The sequence below is a fragment of the Homalodisca vitripennis genome, unplaced genomic scaffold, assembly GCF_021130785.1.
Source record: "Homalodisca vitripennis isolate AUS2020 unplaced genomic scaffold, UT_GWSS_2.1 ScUCBcl_4651;HRSCAF=10948, whole genome shotgun sequence".
Lineage (NCBI taxonomy): Eukaryota > Metazoa > Arthropoda > Insecta > Hemiptera > Cicadellidae > Homalodisca > Homalodisca vitripennis.
In genome coordinates this window covers 1-21,969 of record NW_025780774.1, presented here as the reverse complement: position 1 = coordinate 21,969, position 21,969 = coordinate 1, and the positions used below count along the sequence as shown (strand labels likewise).

Genomic DNA, 21,969 nt, shown 5'->3' with positions numbered 1-21,969 from the left:
CGAGGTAAGGACATTTTCCGGGAATACTCTCAATCCCGCTATATTATGATTAATAAAAATGCATTTACCACCATCCCCAATTTGTATAATAGGACAATCTACTATTGATTTAACTTTTGCTACCCCAAACCTACATGCTCATATCACAAACTGGAATGTCTTAAATGATCCGATGGGAAGCAATCACTTCCCCTATCTCTAATGCAAATTGAATTCTATAGTAGGCCTACAAATGAAACACCTGTAAACAACTGTATAAGAAAAAATTTTAAATTTAGCAAATTGGGATCTTTATACAAGAACTATACAAAACCAAATACAATTAATTGAAAACTTACCTTCTGAAATACAGTTTAAATAAGCTGCTTGAATTAATACATTTTGCCACGGAAAAGGCCATTTCCAAATATTAAAGCTCCGATAAATAAGCCAAATTTTTATACAAAACATTGGTGGACGGAGAAATGTTCACAATTTGTTGCACAAAGGAATTGGCCTTTAAAAATTTTAGAAATTAATATGACCCCAACAACATATCATATTTATCAAGTAACTCAATTAAAAACAAAAGATGTAATTAATGCAGCAAAGAAAGTAGGTTGGGAAAACTTGTGCCAAAAAATAGGCAATAAACCCTCATCAAAATATGCTTGGAATATTGTTTAAAAAACTAAAAAATCCACATGATATTAAATCAAAATCTGAAATGATAGATAATTTTGAACTTGGACAAAAATTTATGCAACACATTTTGCCACAATATGTACCACACAAAACTGAAATTCAACCCCCATTATTTTCTGAAAAATCACATATACTTGAAACTAATTTTAACATCAAAGAATTATACAAGGCCCTTAAATCTAAGACAAAAGACACCTCACCTGGAGCAGATGGTATTACCTACTCCCTGATTAAAAAACTACCACCTGAGGCACTAGATATATTACTAAACTTATATAATAATATTTGGAATGGTATAATGGGATTTCCCTGACAGCTGGAAAAAATTCAAGGTTGTTGCACTCCTTAAACCTGGTAAAGATAAGGATAATGAAACATCGTATCGACCAATTTTCCTTAATACCATGTTTTATTAAAATCATGAACACAATGATCAAAAATAGGCTTGTATGGCTTGTAGACTATTTAAAGATAATCCCTGATGCACAACACGCTTTTAGAAAACACCTCGGATGTGCCGATTATTTGGTGCAATTAATTTCAAATATACAAACTGCTTTTTACACACAACGAATCCACTATTTTGGCGGCTTTAGATATTTCCTGTGCGTATGACAATGTACATTTGCCTACTTTATGGACAAAAATGTTCATTAAAGGTATTACCTAGGAAATTTATTGTGCACTGTCACAAATGGCTGGTTGATAGGCAGCTGACAATCACCTTCCCTGACTATCAGATTACAAGGACCACTTGTCGAGGGATCCCGCAAGGTAGTGTCCTGAGTCCTTTATTATTTGAGATATATATATCAGACATAAATAAATGTCTACCTACTCAGGTAAAATCATTACAGTATGCTGACGATGTCACCTTATATTCATCTGGTAAAAGTTATGACAACGTACAATATAATATGCAATTTGCATTAGACAATATGAATAAAGTATTAGAGGATTTAAATCTAAGCCTAAATCCTAATAAGAGTGTCATAACCATTTTTTACTAGGAAAAGGTCAATTACAAACCTCAATACACAATTTTATATTGATGGTCAAACAATAAGAGTTGAAGATAAATTAAAAACTCCTAGGTATTACTATAGATAATAAATTAAAATTTAAACCATACTTAGAACAACTTATATTGCAATGTCAGAAGGACTTAAATATTTTAAAAATGGTATCATGTGGCAGAAAACGGTGCCAACCCCGATTTTGTGCTGAGTATATACAAAAGTCTAATTAGATCCAAGATTGATTACTGCTCTTTTATTTATGGTCATGCTCCTAACTATATACTTGACAGACTTGAAAAAAGTACAAAACCAAGCACTCCGATTAGCGATTGGGGCCTTTAAAAACTACCCCTATCATTGGCATGCAATTTGAATGTGCTATACCTACACTATCCCTGAGAAGATTATCTCTTACTGAGCGACTAATTTATAAAATAATAACAGATTACAACTCACCCAGCCTATCACAGTGTCATGTATCTATACATGCTAACTAATAATAACCCTTTCTGGAACAAAAAGAAAACTCCTGTATATATACAAGCATTAAGCCTAGTGCAAACAATTAACCCCATAGAAAACAACTTAAAATTATTTGCTGTACCCCACGATTTAACCAAACCTATTGAAATTACTGACGTAAATGTAAGCTGCAATACACTAATTAATGGTAGATTGCTTGACAAGAAAGTCAGCAATCAAATATTGCAACAAGAATGGTATAATATGGTAAACATAACCTATAAGGAATAAAATTATGATCTACACTGACGGATCAAAAATTGACTCGGGCTCTGGCGCAGCCTTCTATATTCCGTGCTATGACGAAAGACATATTTTCAAACTCAACCATATCGTTTCGAGCTATACAGCCGAAATGTATGCAATACTGAAAGCCGTTGAGTATACTAGAAAGATCACAAATAGTGAATTAGTTTATCTGCTCTGACTGTAAATCCTGTCATCGAAGCAGTTGATCAGGCATTATTGGGGAATAATAACAGTAAGGACCTGATTTTGAACATAATAGCGGAAATGATGAGAAACAACACAAATAATTACACTTTACAATGGATACCTGGCCATAGTGGGATTAAAGAAAACGAAGCCGTAGATAAATTGGCAAAAGAATCAACAGGTCTAACTTTCACCAGCTACGAATTCTATGTAACAAATGCTGATTTCAAATCGCACCAAAACAAAAAGATTGGGGACTGAAATGACTGGTATATTAACATCATCCTTAAAGGCAAATTGGTACAAAAAATATCAAGCAATGTTTCACAAAGACACCTTGGTTCACAGCCTCTAAAATGTCGAGAGGTGAAATAGTTAATATCTGTAGGATTAGGCTTGGTCACGCTATGTTAACGCATGTCTTCACAGAATTAAATGTTATTTTAACACCATTATGTCTAAATTGCACAATGGGAGTGGATGAAACATTGGAACATCTAATCTTTCAGTGTCCAAAATATACGCATGAAAGAAATAACTATCTCCAAAAAACAAAAATCATTAGTGAGACATTTTTCCAAGAATCTAAACTATGTAATCAGCACAGAAAAGTATGAAATGTATAACGAAATCAACAATTTTTTAAAAGCAATCAAACGAAAACTTTAAAATATAAAAACAAAGTCCATCTATACACAGACACAATACATAGATGTCATTCCAATCCTGGGCTCTTCTTTCCTTGGCCTACCTTTTTTCGGGATAGGACATTGCCTGATCGGCCCCTGGCAGAGAAGAGATTCCTACACCTTCCCTTCCTGATACCCATCTACTTACAAAATCCTTAGATATCCTAGCTTTATTGTAACTAACATAAATACTACAAAACATATTACCACTGTACATTATTGTTGTAACTAACGAATCTAAATGTTTTTTTTTCTCAGATTACCAAACCGAAAGACTGATGTAAAATTTTTAAAAGTTCTTGTAAGAACTACCTACAAACGACGGACAACCACAAAAGTGAACATCGGGGCCTCATGGATTTTTAATCCAGGCCGCCACAAAAAGGTGGCAAAAGAAAAAGAAAAAAAAAGGGTTGTTTTCTTATTCTTATTATAACGTAAACAGATCTTTGATAGAGAGGTTATGTTTTGTAAATTCACTTGTTAATCCTGAAAGCGTTGCATTTTGTAAACGGTTTCAATATTCTTAAGAGTAGTTCAGATGTCTGAAACTTCAGCTATGTAAGTAAATCATATGATTTAATAGTTGATCGTATATTTAAAGGCTTGAATTGTCAATGAATTGTAAGTTAGATATATTTACCAACTTAAGTGTTATGACAAAACATGTTAGACTAAGTAACATATATTATTGTTGGGTCAGTATTATCTACTCAGTTACTTCATATTATTTGTTGTTGTTCTTTTAAAAACCACATTTAAGAAAAAGGGTTAGTAAGTAGGTTAACATGTTTTAAAAACACAGCCAGAACCTAAATAAATTGAAATTTATGAAGGCCTATCACAAGTTGTGTATTACAATAATTTAATTTTTTTAAACAGAAACAATGAAGAGAAGAAATTGGACTGGATGTATAAAGATTCCTCCCAAATTGTGGACAGGGAAGAGTATTTGCTGGGAAGGAAGGTTGACAAACAATTTGAAAACAGCATTCTCCCTTCAGATAAGAACCAAGGTAAGGTCCTATATTTCAAATGTTCTTCACATAAACCTCTGAACTAAAGCTGTTTACACAAAAATATGTACACAATTGACAGGATATGTACAAAGTTGTTTCTTGTGGGTGATTGCTCGCACAAATTATAATTTTATGGCTGCAGTATAATAAACATTGGGTACGGTCCAATAAGCGGACCCGGTTTTTTATATCGAAGAATATAATCATCGATACCTAATATTCGCATATCGAATCATAGACTATCAATCGATATAAAAGTAATAACAATCATATGTTTAAATTAAAATGTGAATTTAATGATAACAAATAATAAATGAACATAACCAAAATCAGGGAAACTTATAACTTTAACTAAATGAAACAGAACGAAAACGTTTTTACTAAAGTTGTGTCCACCATTACCTTCTTTTTTTGCATCTGAAGACGACCATGTTAGCTCCTCTGACAGTTACATTTGTTACCTTCCCACAAATATCACATAATGGATTCTTAGGTACTAACCCAACATCCTGAAGCCATAAAAAAACATATTTTATCGTCTTTTAAAGCAATTTCGTGAAGCTTCCTAAGATTGACGGCCATTTTAATACACAATGTTACGTGAAATTTAAAATATTACCTTAATTGTATTATTTGAAAGTGTTTACAGCTGTTCATATAGATTATTTAAGTTGTTAAAAATAATTCATCAGTATCGATTGATTATTATTATGATTAAGTAATATCGTTTGCCAATTTCGATATAAAAAACCGGGTCCGCTTATTGGACCCTACCCTAAACATTAACGACTCTAGTGATCTATAATATCGAATCATCAATATTCATGAGTAGAGAATCCTCGCTACAACTACTTATACCAAATTACGTTTTATTTCAAATTACAGTATAAAAAGTAATAAAGTTATGATGAATAAAAAATTATCTAGCATATTTAGGCCTATTTATAAAATATCACAAACAAAACTGTATAAATTGTAGGCCTACGTACTTTTTTGAAGGTTAAATATGTCTGACACAAATAACACATGCGCATAACCACTGCACTTGCTGCCATTACAAATATGCAGTACTAGCGCCAGTAACAAGTAATTCAGTGGTTGCTCTTTGATTGCCCAGCAATAGCAAGAGAGCGGTATGCCATCTTTGGTAGCTTGAACAGGGGTGGCGAGTTTTCCCAGGAGGACTTGATAGGTTGTTTTCGGCGGTTTGTTGAACTGCTGAAGTTGTAGACTGGTAGTCCTCATGGTGTTTTCGGGGTGCGCAAAAGGCCCTTGAGGCTTAAGTGCATGGCAGTAGGCCGCCCCAAGGAAGAAAAAAAAAAAAAAAAAAAAAAAAAACCTATTACCGGGATACAGTTGTTTCAGTAACAACTGGGCTGAATGATTAGTTCTCATAACGATTGTTTGGTTTTGGGTTACTAAGTAGCCAGTAACAGCCTAGGCCATTTTGTGTAAGTAATGAGGCATATATCAGCAATGGAAATATTACTACACTATTCAGTGTTATTATGTGATATAAGTAGGTTTAGATTTGGTTATCATAAATAAGTACTAGTAGTAGCAAAGTTAAACATAACCTTAACAAGCGCCTCCTGATCTGAGCTTGAATTTGGGTACTGTCTCTAGGGTTGTTATTCCTTTTTTGCCAGCATTGAGGGGGGTGCCAAGGCGCCAAGAAAGCCTACACGGATGGCCAGAAGCATTTCCAATTGATACTTTTCCTGGGTACTTTGGGATTATACCGACCACACCCATACATGAATCGTTATTTCACATTTTGCTTCTACTAATTACTAGATTAGCGTAGAACAATATTTCGTCAATATAAAACAGAAATTGTCTTATCGCAAACCCCTCCCCATCCTCAGACAGAGGTCAAAGTCGAGCGGTCTAGTAGATAACGTGATTGCAGAGTCTCGCCGCCCGTTCAGCTGGTGCGTTGCTTTGTTGTACTTCCGTGTTTTACCCCTACATTTCTCCAAACACAAAATTAAACAAAAACAAACATTAACAAACAAAAACTAAACTCTATATTGGAAAAAACACTAAAACTTGTTTTTATTCTTGATCACACTCTGCCACCCAAAATGCGAGTGCCTCCGGCCATCAGCGCGAGCTTCGGCACCTGCCCCGCGCTGATGTCAACGAAAGAAAAACATCCCTCGAGATAGTACCTATCAGTAAAATACCAAATTCCAGAGGGGCTGATCAGAAATATAAATTTAATTGTAATGGAAAGGCAATTATGTACTTGCAAAAAAACTTAAATAATCATGTGATGCCGCGCGGCCTGCTGTAATCGGGATTTTCGAGAAAGATAAGATAACAGCGACAACAATACCTGGAAATACTTGTAAATTTGTTATTTTGTAGTTAAAAGGTTGTTTTTTCGTTGTATCATGTTTGTTTTCTATAAATTTATATTTTTTGTGTTCTTCATACTGGTGTGGTCGGTATAATCCCAAAGTACCCTTTCCTGATCTTAGATCACGTCCTAAATCTTACAACGTGATCTGACGCCAAAGATCAGAAATGCCCCTGGCCATAAGTGCGGTCTTAGGTGGTTCCCAGTGCCATTTCGCACTTCCGGCAAAACAAGAAAAAACATTCCTATAGATAGTACACACATTCAAGCTCAGATTACAAGAGGGCTTGTTAAGGTTATCTTTAACTTTATATATTTATATTACGTATGTATAACAAATAGTAGATTAGGACTTCTTAGTACCCAATAATTATGTTGTATAGACAAATTTGAATTAACCCGTTTATCAGTCTTTGTTACATTGTAATGAGTTAGTTAAAGTTTTGTGTCCTTACATGCTACCATGGTATCAGGTCACAGAAACGTAATAACTCAACAGATTATTTTGTAATACGTATTGACAAACATCAGCATATCTCCTCTGTAGTGGCCACTACTCAAATAAGACACACATGGTTTAACTTTGTTTCAATTCCTTTGGAACAATAATGTCAAACTGAATTACGTTATATACTTTTAAGATTGTATTATAGTGAAGCTATAGTTTTATGTCAAAGAAATATATACATTTTAGATTATATAAAATAATACAACTTTTTTATACTAAGTTTGGGCAGTTACAATTACTTAACAGGATAAACATGTCTGACAGCATTTAAATCGTTCTAATTATGATTTGATATTATTGATCACTCGAGTGTTGGGCGCTTATTATATTGCAGCCAATTTTATTCTATAAATTAGTAAAATATTGTGAAAAATGTGATAATGTTTTGATAAAATGACTGATATTTTATCAGTCCACGTTACTTTGCAGTTTTACTTCTTACTTTGTATTTTTCTTTCATTTGTTGAAATAAAATGAAGACCAAGATTGTTAAGATGTTAACAGATGTTCATGGTTTCAGAATGCCTGCCAACTTCTATTTTCTCTGAACCACCAGTGGAAAGCCAAGTCGATATTGCCAGGAAGCTGCAAGAGGATCCACTATATCTAATTAAGAAGAAGGAAATAGAAAGCCGCGAACAACTGCTGAAGAATCCACGGAAACTCAAACAGTTACAGGAGATGGTAGTTAAAAAACAAATAAGACACCGTTATTTGAATAAAGCAAACTAAAACAATTTATGTTTTCTTACGCAATTTTTGTAAATAACAAATATGTCTGCCCTGATTTTAGTAATTTTGCTAAAAAATTTATTTATTCTAAGTTTTCTCGCTGCCAACATGATAATCCATAAAACCAATGTAAAAATATCAGCTAACGCTTAACCAAATCCCATGTGTGACATCCAATAATGAGTGACATGTACCATCATCAAACTTTTATATTGCTTATATAAAAATGAAACTTATGCGTAATTTAAAGTGTATAGGTTAGTTTGTTCTCAAGATATTGTGCAAACTGACAGACTCAGAAATAAACTTTTTGTAGCGTCTCCAGTAATAAATAGGGAGTGGTAATACTCAGCCAATAACTAAATTTGGTCTCTTTTAACACTATCGTTCACATTGCGATATACCTTTTAGTGGATTTTAAAAAGAAGATAACAATATAGAATTCGGTACTTTCAGATTATACCGACCACACCAGTATGAAGAACACAAAAATATAAATTTATAGAAACAAACATACGAAAAAACAACTCTTTAATTACAAACTTACAACGATTATCAATTGTTAATGGGGTCAGATTCCGTTATATGCCAAACTTTTTTCAATGAACTTAGAACGTTATAAAACGATGTAGTTGGGTAACAGAACTAACATTCCATCAATCAACAAGCATTTCCAGGTATTGTGATCGGTATTGTTGCCGCTGTTATCTTATTTTTCTCGAGAATCCCGATTACGGCAGGCCGCACGGCATCACATGATTATTTAAGTTTTTTTGCATGGTACATAATTGCCTTTCCATTACAATTCAATTTATACTTCTGATCAGCACCTCTAGAATTTGATATTTTACTGATAGGCACTATCTCGAGGGATGTTTTTCTTTCATTGACCGGAGGTACTCGCATTTTGGGTGGCGGAATGTGATCAAGAATAAAAACAAGTTTTGTGTGTTTTTTTTTTCAATAAAGAGTTTAGTTTTTGTTTGGTAATGTTTGTTTTTGTTGAATTTTTTGTGTTGGAGAAATGTTGGGGTAAAACACGGAAGTACAACAAAGCGACGCACCAGCTGAACGGGCGGCGAGACTCTGCAATCACGTTATCTACTAGACTGCTCGACTTTGACCTCTGTCTGAGGATGGGTTTGGGACAAGACAATTCCTGTTTTATATTGACGAAATATTGATCTACGCTAATCTAGTAGTCAGTAGAAGCAAAATGTCAAATAACGATTCATGTCTGGGTGTGGTCGGTATAATCCCAAAGTACAAAGTAGTTTACATTACACTTTTCATTTAATTCGTATTTTAATCATTGCAATTTTTTTGAAGTGTTATCAAAATATACGCAGTTACAAGTTTTTTAAGCTAAACTTGTTTTATGGGCACTACGTGCCCACCACAGTACTATCTACTTTCGAGTCTATAAATCACTGGAGTTACATTGTTTGTGTAAAAACGTCCTGTGTACTTAATTGCAAACTTAATTTACAGTTGAAGACTTGGAGCAATCGGAAAATTCTTTAAATATTACTAAATGTTAATGAAAACAATACTTTTCCAAATTGTTTATTTTTTGGACGAGGCATTTTGAAACCAAAGGTTTCATCATCAGGCAACTCCACAAAAAAATTTGTGGCGAAAGGCCTTGTCCCAAAAATAAACAGTTTGGAAAAGTATTGTTTTCATTATACATTTAGTAATAATTTACAGTTGTTTTAAGTTTACCCAGATATATTAAATAAAAATTGATTTGTACCAACTTCATGGTTTTAAATGAGATAACTTAGTTTTAGCAGCTAATTAACATTTTACAATGTATTTTAGTTGTATATGTTGATATAACAAATTATTGTATATATATATATATATATAATATATATATATATAACACACTATATGAGCTATATAAATACCATATTAGCATTAATGTTCATAAAGTAGTTAATGTCAATATTTGAACATATAGTTACTCCAAGTTTTGGAATAAATAGTCTTAATTACATTGATTTATTGTTTAATACTGCCCATCTAGAAATTTAATCAATTTATTATGTTTAATTTTCATTTGTGAAGAAAATATGGTGAACTGAACACAATAACATCATTTGAGAGGAATGTAAAAATCATAAGTGCCACCATTAAACTTGATGTGGCTTAATATAAATTAAGCTTTAAACAATCAGCAACATACATTAAAAAAAATTTAATTCACAAAATTTGAGTATTATGTCCGTATTTAATGTTGAATCTAGGTAGTATTTGATTATATATTTAATTGCCATATAGTGGTGACTTATTTCAGGTTGCAAGACAACAGGCTGCTGCCGAGAAACTGCGAAAAAAACAATTAAAAAAAGCAAAAAAGAAAAAAGGAAAAGATTTAGATTCTCTTCTGGCTGAAAAATGTAAAAAACTGTTTGGTGGATTTGATGTAAAACGTCTCGTAGATTTAGGGAGTAGCAGTGAAGACAGTGGTGATGACGAAGACATTGGAAAGACAAAGAGTAAAAAGAAGAAAGCCAACAATGACCTAGATAAGTTATTAGCTGTGAAGTATAAAAAGATAGTGGGAAATATAGATGGAAATAAGTTGGATGAAATGGACAGTAGTAGTAGTAGTAGTGATGATGATACAGACAGCAGCACAGAAGATGACAGGAAGAAAAAGAAGAATAAGAAAGTATCAAAATCAATTTCATCAGATGAGGCTTCTCAAAAAAATTGGAGGAAAAAAAGAAAGACCAAAAGTGGGAGAAAATATAGCTCAGGTGACAGAAAATATGTACAATCAATAAATAAAAGTAAGATTAAAGAAAATAGTAAGATAAGGAAAGATTCTTCTTCTGAAGAATGGAGTAGTGAAAAGAAAAATTCCAAACATAAAAGGAAATACAGAGATCCTTCTAGTAGTGACAGTGATGTTTCATCTTCTAGAAGAGATAAAAACAAACATAAATCAAAATTAAAAAATAAGATAGTAGAAAGGGATCAAGATAATTCAAGTGATAGCAACTCGCAGTGTGATAAGCGTAGTAAAGAGAAACAGAAAAGAAGAAATTATGATTCCAAAGAAAGTAAAAAGAAATTTGATCTTAAAAGGGACACTGAAGACAAATTCAATAAAAGTAAGAAAACACACAGAAATAAAAGAGACAGTCGTGAAATGAGTCATTCAGAAGATGTTGACAGTCGCCACCGTAGTAGAAATTCCAAAACAACTGAAAAGGTTAAAAGTGAGAAATATAAAAATAAACGTGAAAAATCTTGTAGTTCATCCTCTGAAAGTGTAAGTGAAAGTGAAATTGAAAACGGTAGTACACATAAAAAAACTCGATCATCCCTCAAAAGAAAAATTGAAAGTAAAATAAGTAAAAGCTCACCTTCACATAGTAGACATAGACCAAGTAAATATTCTAAAGAAAGAAATAAAAGTTCATCAAGTGCATCGTCTGAAGATTTAACTACAACTGGGATAAATCAAAAAGGAAAGCAGTATGGACTAGTGGTGAGTTTAAAATTATCTGTATTTTTATTGTGTAAAAGTCTAGTGTTCAAGACCACTCCATTCAAAAATACTAATACAATTTTTTCTTTTGATTTCAGATAGGGTACTCAAAGTTTGTTTAATATTATAAAGTTATATTTTAGTCTTGACTGATTTACTGACATTAAGCACAAGGGTAAAAATTATTTTTGTACCTTTATTTGAGAACCTTATACACTTACTATTCTTTTTACATTTTTCAAAATACTCTCCTGCATGATCTACACACTTTTGCCCCTGATTTGGAAGTATCAGGATTTCCTGATCATAGAAAGTTTGAGGGCGAGTTGTAAGCCAATTGGGCATGTGCTCCTCAACTTCTTCATTGCTCTCAAACCGTTTTCCTTCCAGTGATTCCTTCATAGGCGGGACAACAAATCACAGGGGGACAATTCAGAGCTATATGGAGGGTGCTCAAGGGTTTTCCAGCCTATTTCTTCCACTGTTTCCCTTGTCAAAGCTGCGGTGCAAGGTCTGGCGTTGTCATGGAGGAGAATGACATTTCTGATGGACATGACACTTCTTTTGTTTCGATAGGCGGCTTTCACCAACCATAAAAACTTGACAGTAGAAATCTGCATTCACTCTACGTTGATCATGCAGAAAATCAACAAACAACATTCTCCTAAAGTCCAAAAGAAATCATTGCAAGGACTTTGCCAGCAGAATTCGAATGGCACGAATATTGTAATCTATAAAGCTTGTCCTTGGGCGTCAATCATAATTTTCGTTTCAACCCGTTCGCATCCATCCATAAATTCTCTTGCCCACGTAAACACACAATTCTGAGACAGTGTACTGTCCCCAAATTGTGCCCGAAAAATTAGTTAAAATTTCAGATGGTGTAACGAGTTTCTTGTTTAAAAACTTTATGATAATCCGTTGCGCAAAAGACGAAGGGACTTCTTGCTTGGTCATGGCTGTACTGAACACTAACGAGAACGGTTCTCCCACTCCTCATAAACTAAACATCTACTCCACACAGCATTATCTAGTCATAGTTATGACCTGCATTCTAAGAACTATAGCAAAATTACTGTTTATATTTGATTTACCCTCGTATTAACTTCATGACTGCTACGCCCGTGTTATGTTCCAAACAGTTGTTTCGCTACACAATGTTTGACAGCTGTAAAATGATACACAGTGACTTCTAGTAGTGTTTATTTGAACTACTACATATCCACATTACTGCTGTTTATTTGCTACTACACTCTGATGGTCAACTAAGGAACTATCACGAAACCAAATGGTGAAGTTTTACCACAATGCTAGAAAGGAAACAGGACACTTGCCATCGTTCAGTGATACAATCAATCAGTAATATTGTATCACTGGACAATGGAAATGTCTGGACAAATCCTGTTTCCTTCACAGATTGTTATTTTTTTCTAGTTTTTTCAATTGCGTTTTTGTAGTTGCTAATGCAAGATTGTTTTATTTTCTATTTTGATTGTGGTTCAGATGATATGGCAGATTATTAGTTGTGATAATTATAAGGACATTTTATCAAAATGTTTAGATTTGCCTGGATGCGTTGTTGTAAGTTAGGCATTCAGCAGTTTACCTTTACTGAGAATGCTGGTGATCAGGATGCGGACTCAATTTATCAATCATAACCTGACGTGATCAATCAGAAGATTCTGACGACAGTTTGGTAAATGAAGATATTACTGAAGTTGATCATGATGGGCGAGAAACACGCTACATTTCCGCTGACTGTGGAGCAGCTCTGTGCGTGGTAAATAAACCAAGGCAGTAGCTATACTTATTTGTTTGTAAATAAATAATACCTTTGAAAAGTCTCCACTTAAAGGGTTAAACTATTTCTGATAAGCCAGTAATTTGGAATTTGGTTGGTCGATCCAATGCTCAAATCACAGTGAAAATGGATAAATACAGCGAATAGCGAACTTGTAATATGTTTACAAGTGAGTATAACATTTGCTGCGTCTGTGACGCTGACCTCAGACAACACGGCCTCTACTTACTGGCTGTCATCAGCAAATACTTAGCTTGTAGCAAATCACTACTTACAGAGTATTATCTATGTTTTAAATATCTGACATTTTTATTTATCATTTTCTACTTTTACTTAATACAGACTATTTTTACTAAGAATTTTCTATTAATACCTCTACTAAACTGACTCTGAAATGCCCACTAAATATCCATGTGGTATATGCAATATTGGAGTAAAATATTCTGGTATTAAATGCACAGGCCTATGTGCAAAATGGTACCATGCAGGATGCCAAAATATTTTAGAAAAAGATTTAAAAAAAAGGGCCACTCATGAAATTGAAAAATGGCACTGCATGGCATGCAGGATATCTAAAACACCACCATTACCAAACCGAATTGTTGACTCAGAAACACTAAATACCTCAGACACCCTACTGGAACTAGAAATGAGTCTTATTGAAAACAACCTAATTAGAAGGCTCTAACAGTCGAGAGGACGACCTCCAAATGGCTGCCAAAATAGGATCAGCATTAGTAGCTGAGAACGAATTGCTAAAATCAGAGAAACTAGCACTCCAAAGCAAACTTATCAGTATGGAGGGGAAATTGGAAGAGATGGAAAACATTGAAAGCAAATATTTGACAAAAATTGAAAATCTTCTACAGTTAAATTCAGATATTCAAGCCCAACTTGAAAACGAGAAGAAACTGCGCTTAGAAATCCAGAATTCATCTGAGGATAACGACCTTAAACTGGGTCAAATGATTGATAACTATGCAAAACAAATAGTAGAACTAGAAAAAAGCAACTCCATACTGCAAGAAAAAATTCAAAACACAGAAATAACAGCTGTAGTATGCAAGAGCTCATATTCACAGACTTCTCCTATGGGGGATGCCCAAATATATGAGACTAATCAAACCGCTGTACTATTGGAAATATCAAAAATGAACTCAAAGCTTGACCAAATGGAGCTATCTATTAAGACCATGGCTTCAAGTGCATTTTGCCAAAACATAAATGACACTCTCGCAGGAGTCAGTCAAACCTGTAGCAAATTACTTACTTTATCTACAAAGACAACAAATGCAGCTTCCTCTATTGACTTACCTATAACACATGTCAGCCCAACTACAACGCCAGGAGTCAGCCAAACCTGCAGAAAAAACTGAACAATACCCTGACTACATCACCAACAGAAAAAAATCCATCCCCAACCTCAGGAGTCAGTCAAACCTGCAACCAAAAACTGTTTATACCTGCAAGGACAACAAAGGCAAAGCCCACTATTGCCTTACCCATGACAGATGCAAGCCTAACTACAACGCCAGGAGTCAGCCAAACCTGCAGAAAAAAACTGAACAATACCCTGACTACATCACCAACAGAAAAAAAATCCATCCCCAACCTCAGGAGTCAGTCAAACCTGCAACCAAAAACTGTTTATACCTGCAAGGACAACAAAGGCAAAGCCCACTATTGCCCTTACCCATGACAGATGCAAGCCTAACTACAACGCCAGGAGTCAGCCAAACCTGCAGAAAAAAACTGAACAATACCCTGACTACATCACCAACAGAAAAAAATCCATCCCCAACCTCAGGAGTCAGTCAAACCTGCAACCAAAAACTGTTTATACCTGCAAGGACAACAAAGGCAGAGCCCACTATTGCCTTAACCATGACAGATGCAAGCCTAACTACAATGCCAGGAGTCAGTCAAACCTGTAGTAAAAAACTGAAGCATACATTGAGTACACCACGGACAAAACAAAACCTTTCAGTAACAACAGGAAATGAGCAAAAAACGGACTATAAAGACTAATCAGTTTAGTGTCTCCCTTCAAGTGGCAAAAGCTGCTGAAAAATCCAACATCCAGCAATCCCAACTACCTACAAACACTAATAGAATTTCACAAAGTGAAGCCACTCAAACTTCAACTCCCATAACTGTACCGGAATCTCAGCCAGAACCACATGAACATTTTTTTAGTCCACACCTACCAGAAGCAGACCAAATTCAAAACCAGATACTTCATAAACTCAAACCTCAAAAAAAAACCCCAGAAAAAATCTAATTATAATGCATCAAAACATTCGTGGACTTGATAAAAAGATTGATAGGCTGAACCACCTTCTAAGCAATAAAAATCCCAATATCTTGGTGCTTACCGAACATGGCCTCAAAAGCAAAGAATTAGAGAGTACTAAACTCGAAGGATACTCTTTAATAGCAAACTTTAGCAGAGAAGGCCATAAGCTGGGAGGTGTAGCTATTTATGCAGAGGACACTCTAGCAGACAGCACCAAAGAAACCGCTATATCCCACCTATGTCAAGAGTTCTGCTGTGAAGCGGCTATGGTGTCGGTAGAATCAGATATTGACAGAAACCTACACATCCTGGAGTATACCGGTCACCAGAGAAAATACAAGGGCTAGTATAAATGTTCTGTCAAACATCCTAGACTACACACAAGCACACAATAAACACCTAGTGCTGATCGGAGATATTAACATAGACAGGATGAAAAAAAACCATAGACAACACAATCTTAGAAACTGAACTGCACACACACAACATCAAAAGATTGCCCTTACTTGCCACCCGCATTACTCATGACACAGCCGCCACCTCAATTGACTGTATATGCACCAACATACCTGAGTATAACATTGACACAGTCATTCTACAAACAGGACTTTCTGATCATACTGCTCATATATGTCAGATAAAAGGCTATGAAATAAACACTCTGCCGCAAACTTCCTTCAAAAGACAATTCAGTCCAACCAACCTAGATAACTTGAAATCTCTTCTGATGAACAAAAATTGGAATACTATCAATCTTGCCCCTGATGCTGACTCAGCTTACGATATTTTTCTGGAAAGTCTTGAAATTATCCCTTGACATTGCTTGCCCCAAGAAGAAAAGCAACAGGAAAACAAACCAAAAAACTTTGTGCTATGACAATGAGACAAAATACCTCAAGGATATTTTCTTAAAGGCACTTTACAAATATGAAATGACAGGAAATATCCAAGATAAAGCAGTTATGGTGGAAAGGAAAAAAAATTATGACAACAAACTTAGAACCCTACGACAAAATGCAAACTCACACTTCATTGAGTCAGCTGCAAACAAAAACCAAGGCCATATGGACAGTCATTAACCATGAAAGAAAAGGACAACACAAAATCCCATCTCAATCCAGTATTATAATAAATGACAAAGTCGTGAATAACCCATCTGAAGTTGCAGAACATTTTAACATTTTCTTCTCTCAAGTTGCTGAAACGACACTGAAACTTAGCAACCAGAAAACAGTTGGAAATTCAGGATAAAAATGAAAATGACCAGTCTATAGTAGACAACTGCCAAACTGTTTTTAACTTAGGCCCCACAAATTTCAGAGAAGTAAGAGCTGCCATCTATTCCCTTAAATCAAAACCATCCAGTGGAATGGATGAATATTCAGCTAAAATTGTAAAGTATTGTGCTGATGAGCTTATACCACTCTAGTCAGCATAATAAACAAATCTTTTAGACTTGGCCAATTTCCTACTGCATTAAAACAATCTAAAGTGTATCCAAAACATAAAAAAGGACCAACCACTGAAGTTTCAAAATTACCGTCCTATTTCACTTCTTTCAACATTTTCAAAAATAATAGAAAAAGTAGTACTCAATAGACTTATGACCTACCTAGAGCAGCATAACATAGTTACTAACTGCCAACATGGATTTCTTAAAGGTAAATCAACAGCATCAGCTATCATCAGCTTAGTAGAATACATAATTGACCAAATAGACAAAGGAAAGTACATCTCTGCTCTCCTCCTTGACTATAGCAAAGCTTTTGACTGTTTAGGACATGACCTCATATCAGAAAAACTTAAATCTCTTGCATTACTGGCATAGCAAACAACTGGTTTATGAGCTATCTGTCAGGGCGAACACAGGTAGTTGAAATACAGAACATTACACTTGGCCATAAAAACACCTACCAGTCAAACCCACAACCAGTCACACGTGGAGTGCCACAAGGATCAGTCCTGGGCCCAGTCATCTTTGTCTTATTTTGTCAATGACTTCCCAGCATACATCCAAGATCACAATACCAACTGTGTAATGTATGCTGATGACACAACACTCTTAATAAAGGATGACACTGCAGAAGGAGTACATACAACCGCCTGCAACTCCCTCTGCAAAGCACTGACATACTGCAGGAAAAATGACCTGGCTGTAAATCCATCAAAAACCATACAGATTAACTTTAGTAAAAGAAAAGACTACATTCCAAAAATACCTGACGTAGAAATTGAAAACCATGTCAAATTCCTTGGAATCATTCTGGATGGAAATCTCGGCTGGACAGAGCATGTGGATGGCCTTTGCAAAAAAATCAGCATAGGTATTTATGCTGTTCGGCGCATAAAATGGATTGGAAACCTAGAAAATGCCAAAAACAGCCTACTATTCATTAGTAGAAACCCATATGAGGTATGGGATTGCTGTTTATGGGGCGGATCCTCTGTCGGAAACCTCAACAAGGTGCTTGTCCTGCAGAAAAAAGCCATTAGAATCCTCGCTGACCTTGAACATCAACAAAGCTGCAGACAAGCCTTCCAAACCCTCGGCATAATGACCGTCACTGCTCTATACATCCAAGAAGTAGTAATTCTACATGTGCACAGCCTGGGTCTTCAAACAGGGAAAGATATCCATTCATACAACACTCGCCATGCAGCCAACTACGTTCTGCCTCCACATCGCACAGCAATTTATGGAGAAAAACCATCTTATATCGGCCGGGAAGTTGTGGAACGCTCTCCCAGAAACAATGAGAAGATTGAAGAGGAGTGCCCTACAAGGAAAACTGCTTGACATCCTAGTAAATCAAACCATTTTATTCACTGGACGAGTTCCTCAACGCCTGCAATGAAACATGGAGATTTCAAAATGTACCTTGACTTTTTTAACTGAAACAAAAATGTATAAACATTCATCATCCATATTTATGTAATAATATTATGTGACTCTATAACTGTTCTTAATGAATATGTAAATAAAGAAGTTTGTCTATTGTCTATTGTCTATTGTCTATTGTCTATGCTGTTTGGTCCAACAAGAAGGAACATAGAATTTATTGATGTGATCTGTCTGATGTTTTTACTGATGTGATATGTAATACAACTTTTTCAGTTACTCTGATGATATTGCTATAGAAGTTAAAGTATTTTATAGTACTGATATCTGATGGGTAAAGCCGTTCAATTTGTGAATTTCAATGCATGTGAAAATACTTGTGCCATCTTAATACTGGCCCTTATTAACTCTTGCAATTGTACGTAGAAACTCCCATGTCATGATATCCCCATCTAGACTAGACGCACAAATCAAAATATTCAACGTTCTCGTAATATTTAACAAAAGATACAATTAGAAATAACCATCCATTATCTTTAAAATCAAGATTAATGTCAAAATTAGGTCCCTTAATGTTATTGTGTAAAACAATATTTTGTTATTTGAGGATCATTTTCACATCTGGACTTAAAAGCCTGTGTGTGAGAATGATTAACAATAACATATTGTTCCGTTTTAGGTTTCTATTTGAAAGAAATGAAAGTGATTTAGAAGTTTTAAGTTTTATGGCTAAAAATCTTTTATGAGAAGCCTGTATGTTGCTTACACGTATGTTAAACTTCGTAAAATGTACTCTTATCCTTTGAAAAATTATGTTTTCACCACATTTCCCACAGAAATTAATGAAAATGCCATTTCCTGTGATCAGCATAAACAGTTGGAAACTGTGTCCTCCAGTTAACATGTAGAAGAGCTCAGCAAAACATAGTGAGCAGAATCAAACAATTATTCAATATTCAATCTGTTTCTTTAAGTAATACTCAAGTATTGAAAATACTGTGTTTTTACAGCTGCCGACAAATTACGTGCCAAGAGATAAACCAAAGGAGGAGGAAAACAGGAAAACCTTTATTACAAGAAGATGTAAAAAAACAGAAGATAGAACCCAAGCGGAAGCTGACTGAAGAAGAAAAGCAGCTCAAGTTGAAGGAGATGATGAGTAATGCAAAGTGGCGCGATGACTTGCGTGACAAAAATATAAAAGCACACGAAGAAAAGTTGAAAACAGAAAAAGGATGATTACGTTTACAATGAAGACTTCATGAGGTAATTATTAAGAGTGATAATGAAATGTTTTTAATTGATTGACATTCCTTTAACTGTACTGTTAGGTGTGACTGTTGCAACTATCATTGGAGTACAATGTTCTGCATGTCTGGTTTCAATTTCTTTGCATCCCGTTAGATTGCAGATTATGTAATTTGGGTTGTGTTGGAATTTTGTAAATTATATGAGAAGTGTTCAGCTTTGTAACTAGTTCATCAGTCTGTTAGATTTATTATCCAATTTTTTTTCATTGTTAGTGAAATTGAATTTTATTTCAAGAATTCTGTCAAAAAGCAGTGGATGCTAAATTAGTTAATCTTTAAAGATATTTATCAAATTAAGGATTAATAATCGAAGTGGTACAATTATACGATAATTAACACTGTGGCACTACGTTGTATGCTAGGCTATAATTATTGTGATATTGGGCTTTTTTTTTTTTTTTTTTTTTTTTTTTTTTCTTCCTTGGGGCGGCCCTACTGCCATGCACTTTCTTAAGCCTCAAGGGCCTTTTGCGCACCCCGAAAACACCATGAGGACTACCAGTCTACAACTTCAGCAGTTCAACAAACCGCCGAAAACAACCTATCAAGTCCTCCTGGGAAAACTCGCCACCTCTGTTCAAAATTTTTGTTGTTTTCATTCAAAATGTATTGAAACCTTACAAAATATCATAATAATGCATTTTTTTTATCTACAACTTAATAAATTCATACATTTTGTTATTTGTTAGAATTTTACAAACGTATGATAGTGTTCAAAACACGGGTACACGCAAAGTGCTACTTCACATTTTTTGCACTCACAAGCAGTTTCTTTTCTTTTACGCTCACCCCGTGTTGTATTTGAACACACAAAGCAGTGTTTTAGCTTCCTTCGGCCATTTTCCCTTACTGGTAGTAATGGCGACCTGACAAGCGTAGCGGCTGCTGGGCTCCGCCCAACGGACGCGTCACAGCTGCGGCCTCTTCTCTTGGTGCAAACATGTGCTTCCAGTATCTGTCTGATAACGTTAATTCGGAAGTCCATGATGTGAACCTTAGCATTTGGGTTTTTGATTCCATGTATAACCTATAAATGGACGTGGCGCGGGAAAATGACAGAACATTTGGCAGCAAATCTGTGATTATGTATTCCGTCACTAGGAACCAGCACCGTACAGCAATAATTACTTTGAACATTTCACAGTCAAAATAGTATGTAAGAACGCCACTAGAGTGCATAAATAGTTGCAATATTGATTGTTTTAGCAACCCCGTCATGGACGGTCAAAACCGTCAATACTCTTTTGGGATCAAACGGCTATAACCGTCTGTACTCTTTTGGAATAACTTTCAGCTACTCCTCAACAGGTTAAAGAAGGAAAGTAAGCAGTTTGGAATGTTGATAGCAACTAATTTTGTATGAATATTTGAAGACCTCAAAACTGTTGATATTAATTTTTGTCTTCCTAATAACAAATTTTAACAAGACGCCTAACATAAATCTTATTCTTCTTAGTTATTAAATATTGTTGACGTTATTATTCAAGTTAAGCTTTTGATATTCAGTATGTATGTAATATATAAATAACCTAATGAACTGTTTACAGAAACCAAATGGCCTATGCTATGTCTCAGGAAACGGTAGAATCTAGAGTAAAAAGCCAATGTTAACAGTATCCAGCGAAGTGGAAGAGCCATGAATGAAAATTTCGCCAAGAGAAATTAATTCTTATGTAATACTGTAAATATATTTTTTGTACATTAAAGTAATATTATATCCAAGTTTGTTTTTGTTGTTGAAACAAAATGTCATCTGGAATTATTTTCAGTCTCGATATACTGTATATAAACTAGCAGTTACTCACGGTTTCATATGTGCATAAGCGCTTCTGGTTCAAGTGCATTATATTTTCAAAGTTGAGTTTGCCTTGATAAAAAATAATCTGGCAAAACAGTTTATGTTAATGGCAATTGTAATTTATTCTGGTCTTAACATATTTTGTTCCATAATTTTGATTTGTTTCCTAATCAAGAAAATATACATACACAGATCTGAGAAGCCTACTTCTTCAAAACACAATTAAGATGAATATTAGAATAGGCCTATATCTAACCAGGATTATATATTGTATCTAAAACATATTAGTGCACTCAATTTTGGACCCAATGAGACAATAAGAAACCTCTTCACCTGGATTATATATATAAGCAAAGTAAATACTGTAATAAAATTGCTAAATTGATTACACTCTATTAAAATTATGCATTACAATTTTAGTCTATATTTTGCCAAAATGACTACAGA

At 34.6% G+C, this 21,969-nt stretch overlaps 1 protein-coding gene across 1 annotated transcript; it reads left to right on the top strand.

Moving 5' to 3' along the window:
- The first annotated feature begins 3,768 nt into the window (after positions 1-3,768).
- LOC124373023 (pre-mRNA-splicing factor CWC25 homolog) lies at positions 3,769-21,446 on the top strand. Its single transcript, XM_046831432.1, has 6 exons — positions 3,769-3,910; positions 4,232-4,365; positions 7,762-7,925; positions 10,276-11,478; positions 19,425-19,680; positions 21,272-21,446. The coding sequence occupies exons 1-5, from the start codon at positions 3,891-3,893 to the stop codon at positions 19,536-19,538; spliced, it is 1,635 nt and encodes a 544-aa protein (XP_046687388.1). The 5' UTR covers positions 3,769-3,890; the 3' UTR covers positions 19,539-19,680; positions 21,272-21,446.
- The last annotated feature ends 523 nt before the right edge of the window (positions 21,447-21,969 follow it).

What these genes read in the sequence shown, in the direction of transcription:
- LOC124373023 (XM_046831432.1), top strand. Translation starts at nt 3,891, where the DNA reads ATGTCTGAAACTTCAGCTAT. An exon ending in ATGTCTGAAACTTCAGCTAT is followed by an intron (nt 3,911 to 4,231) that starts GTAAGTAAATCA and finishes TTTTTTAAACAG; the next exon opens with AAACAATGAAGAGAAGAAAT. An exon ending in TCAAACAGTTACAGGAGATG is followed by an intron (nt 7,926 to 10,275) that starts GTAGTTAAAAAA and finishes GACTTATTTCAG; the next exon opens with GTTGCAAGACAACAGGCTGC.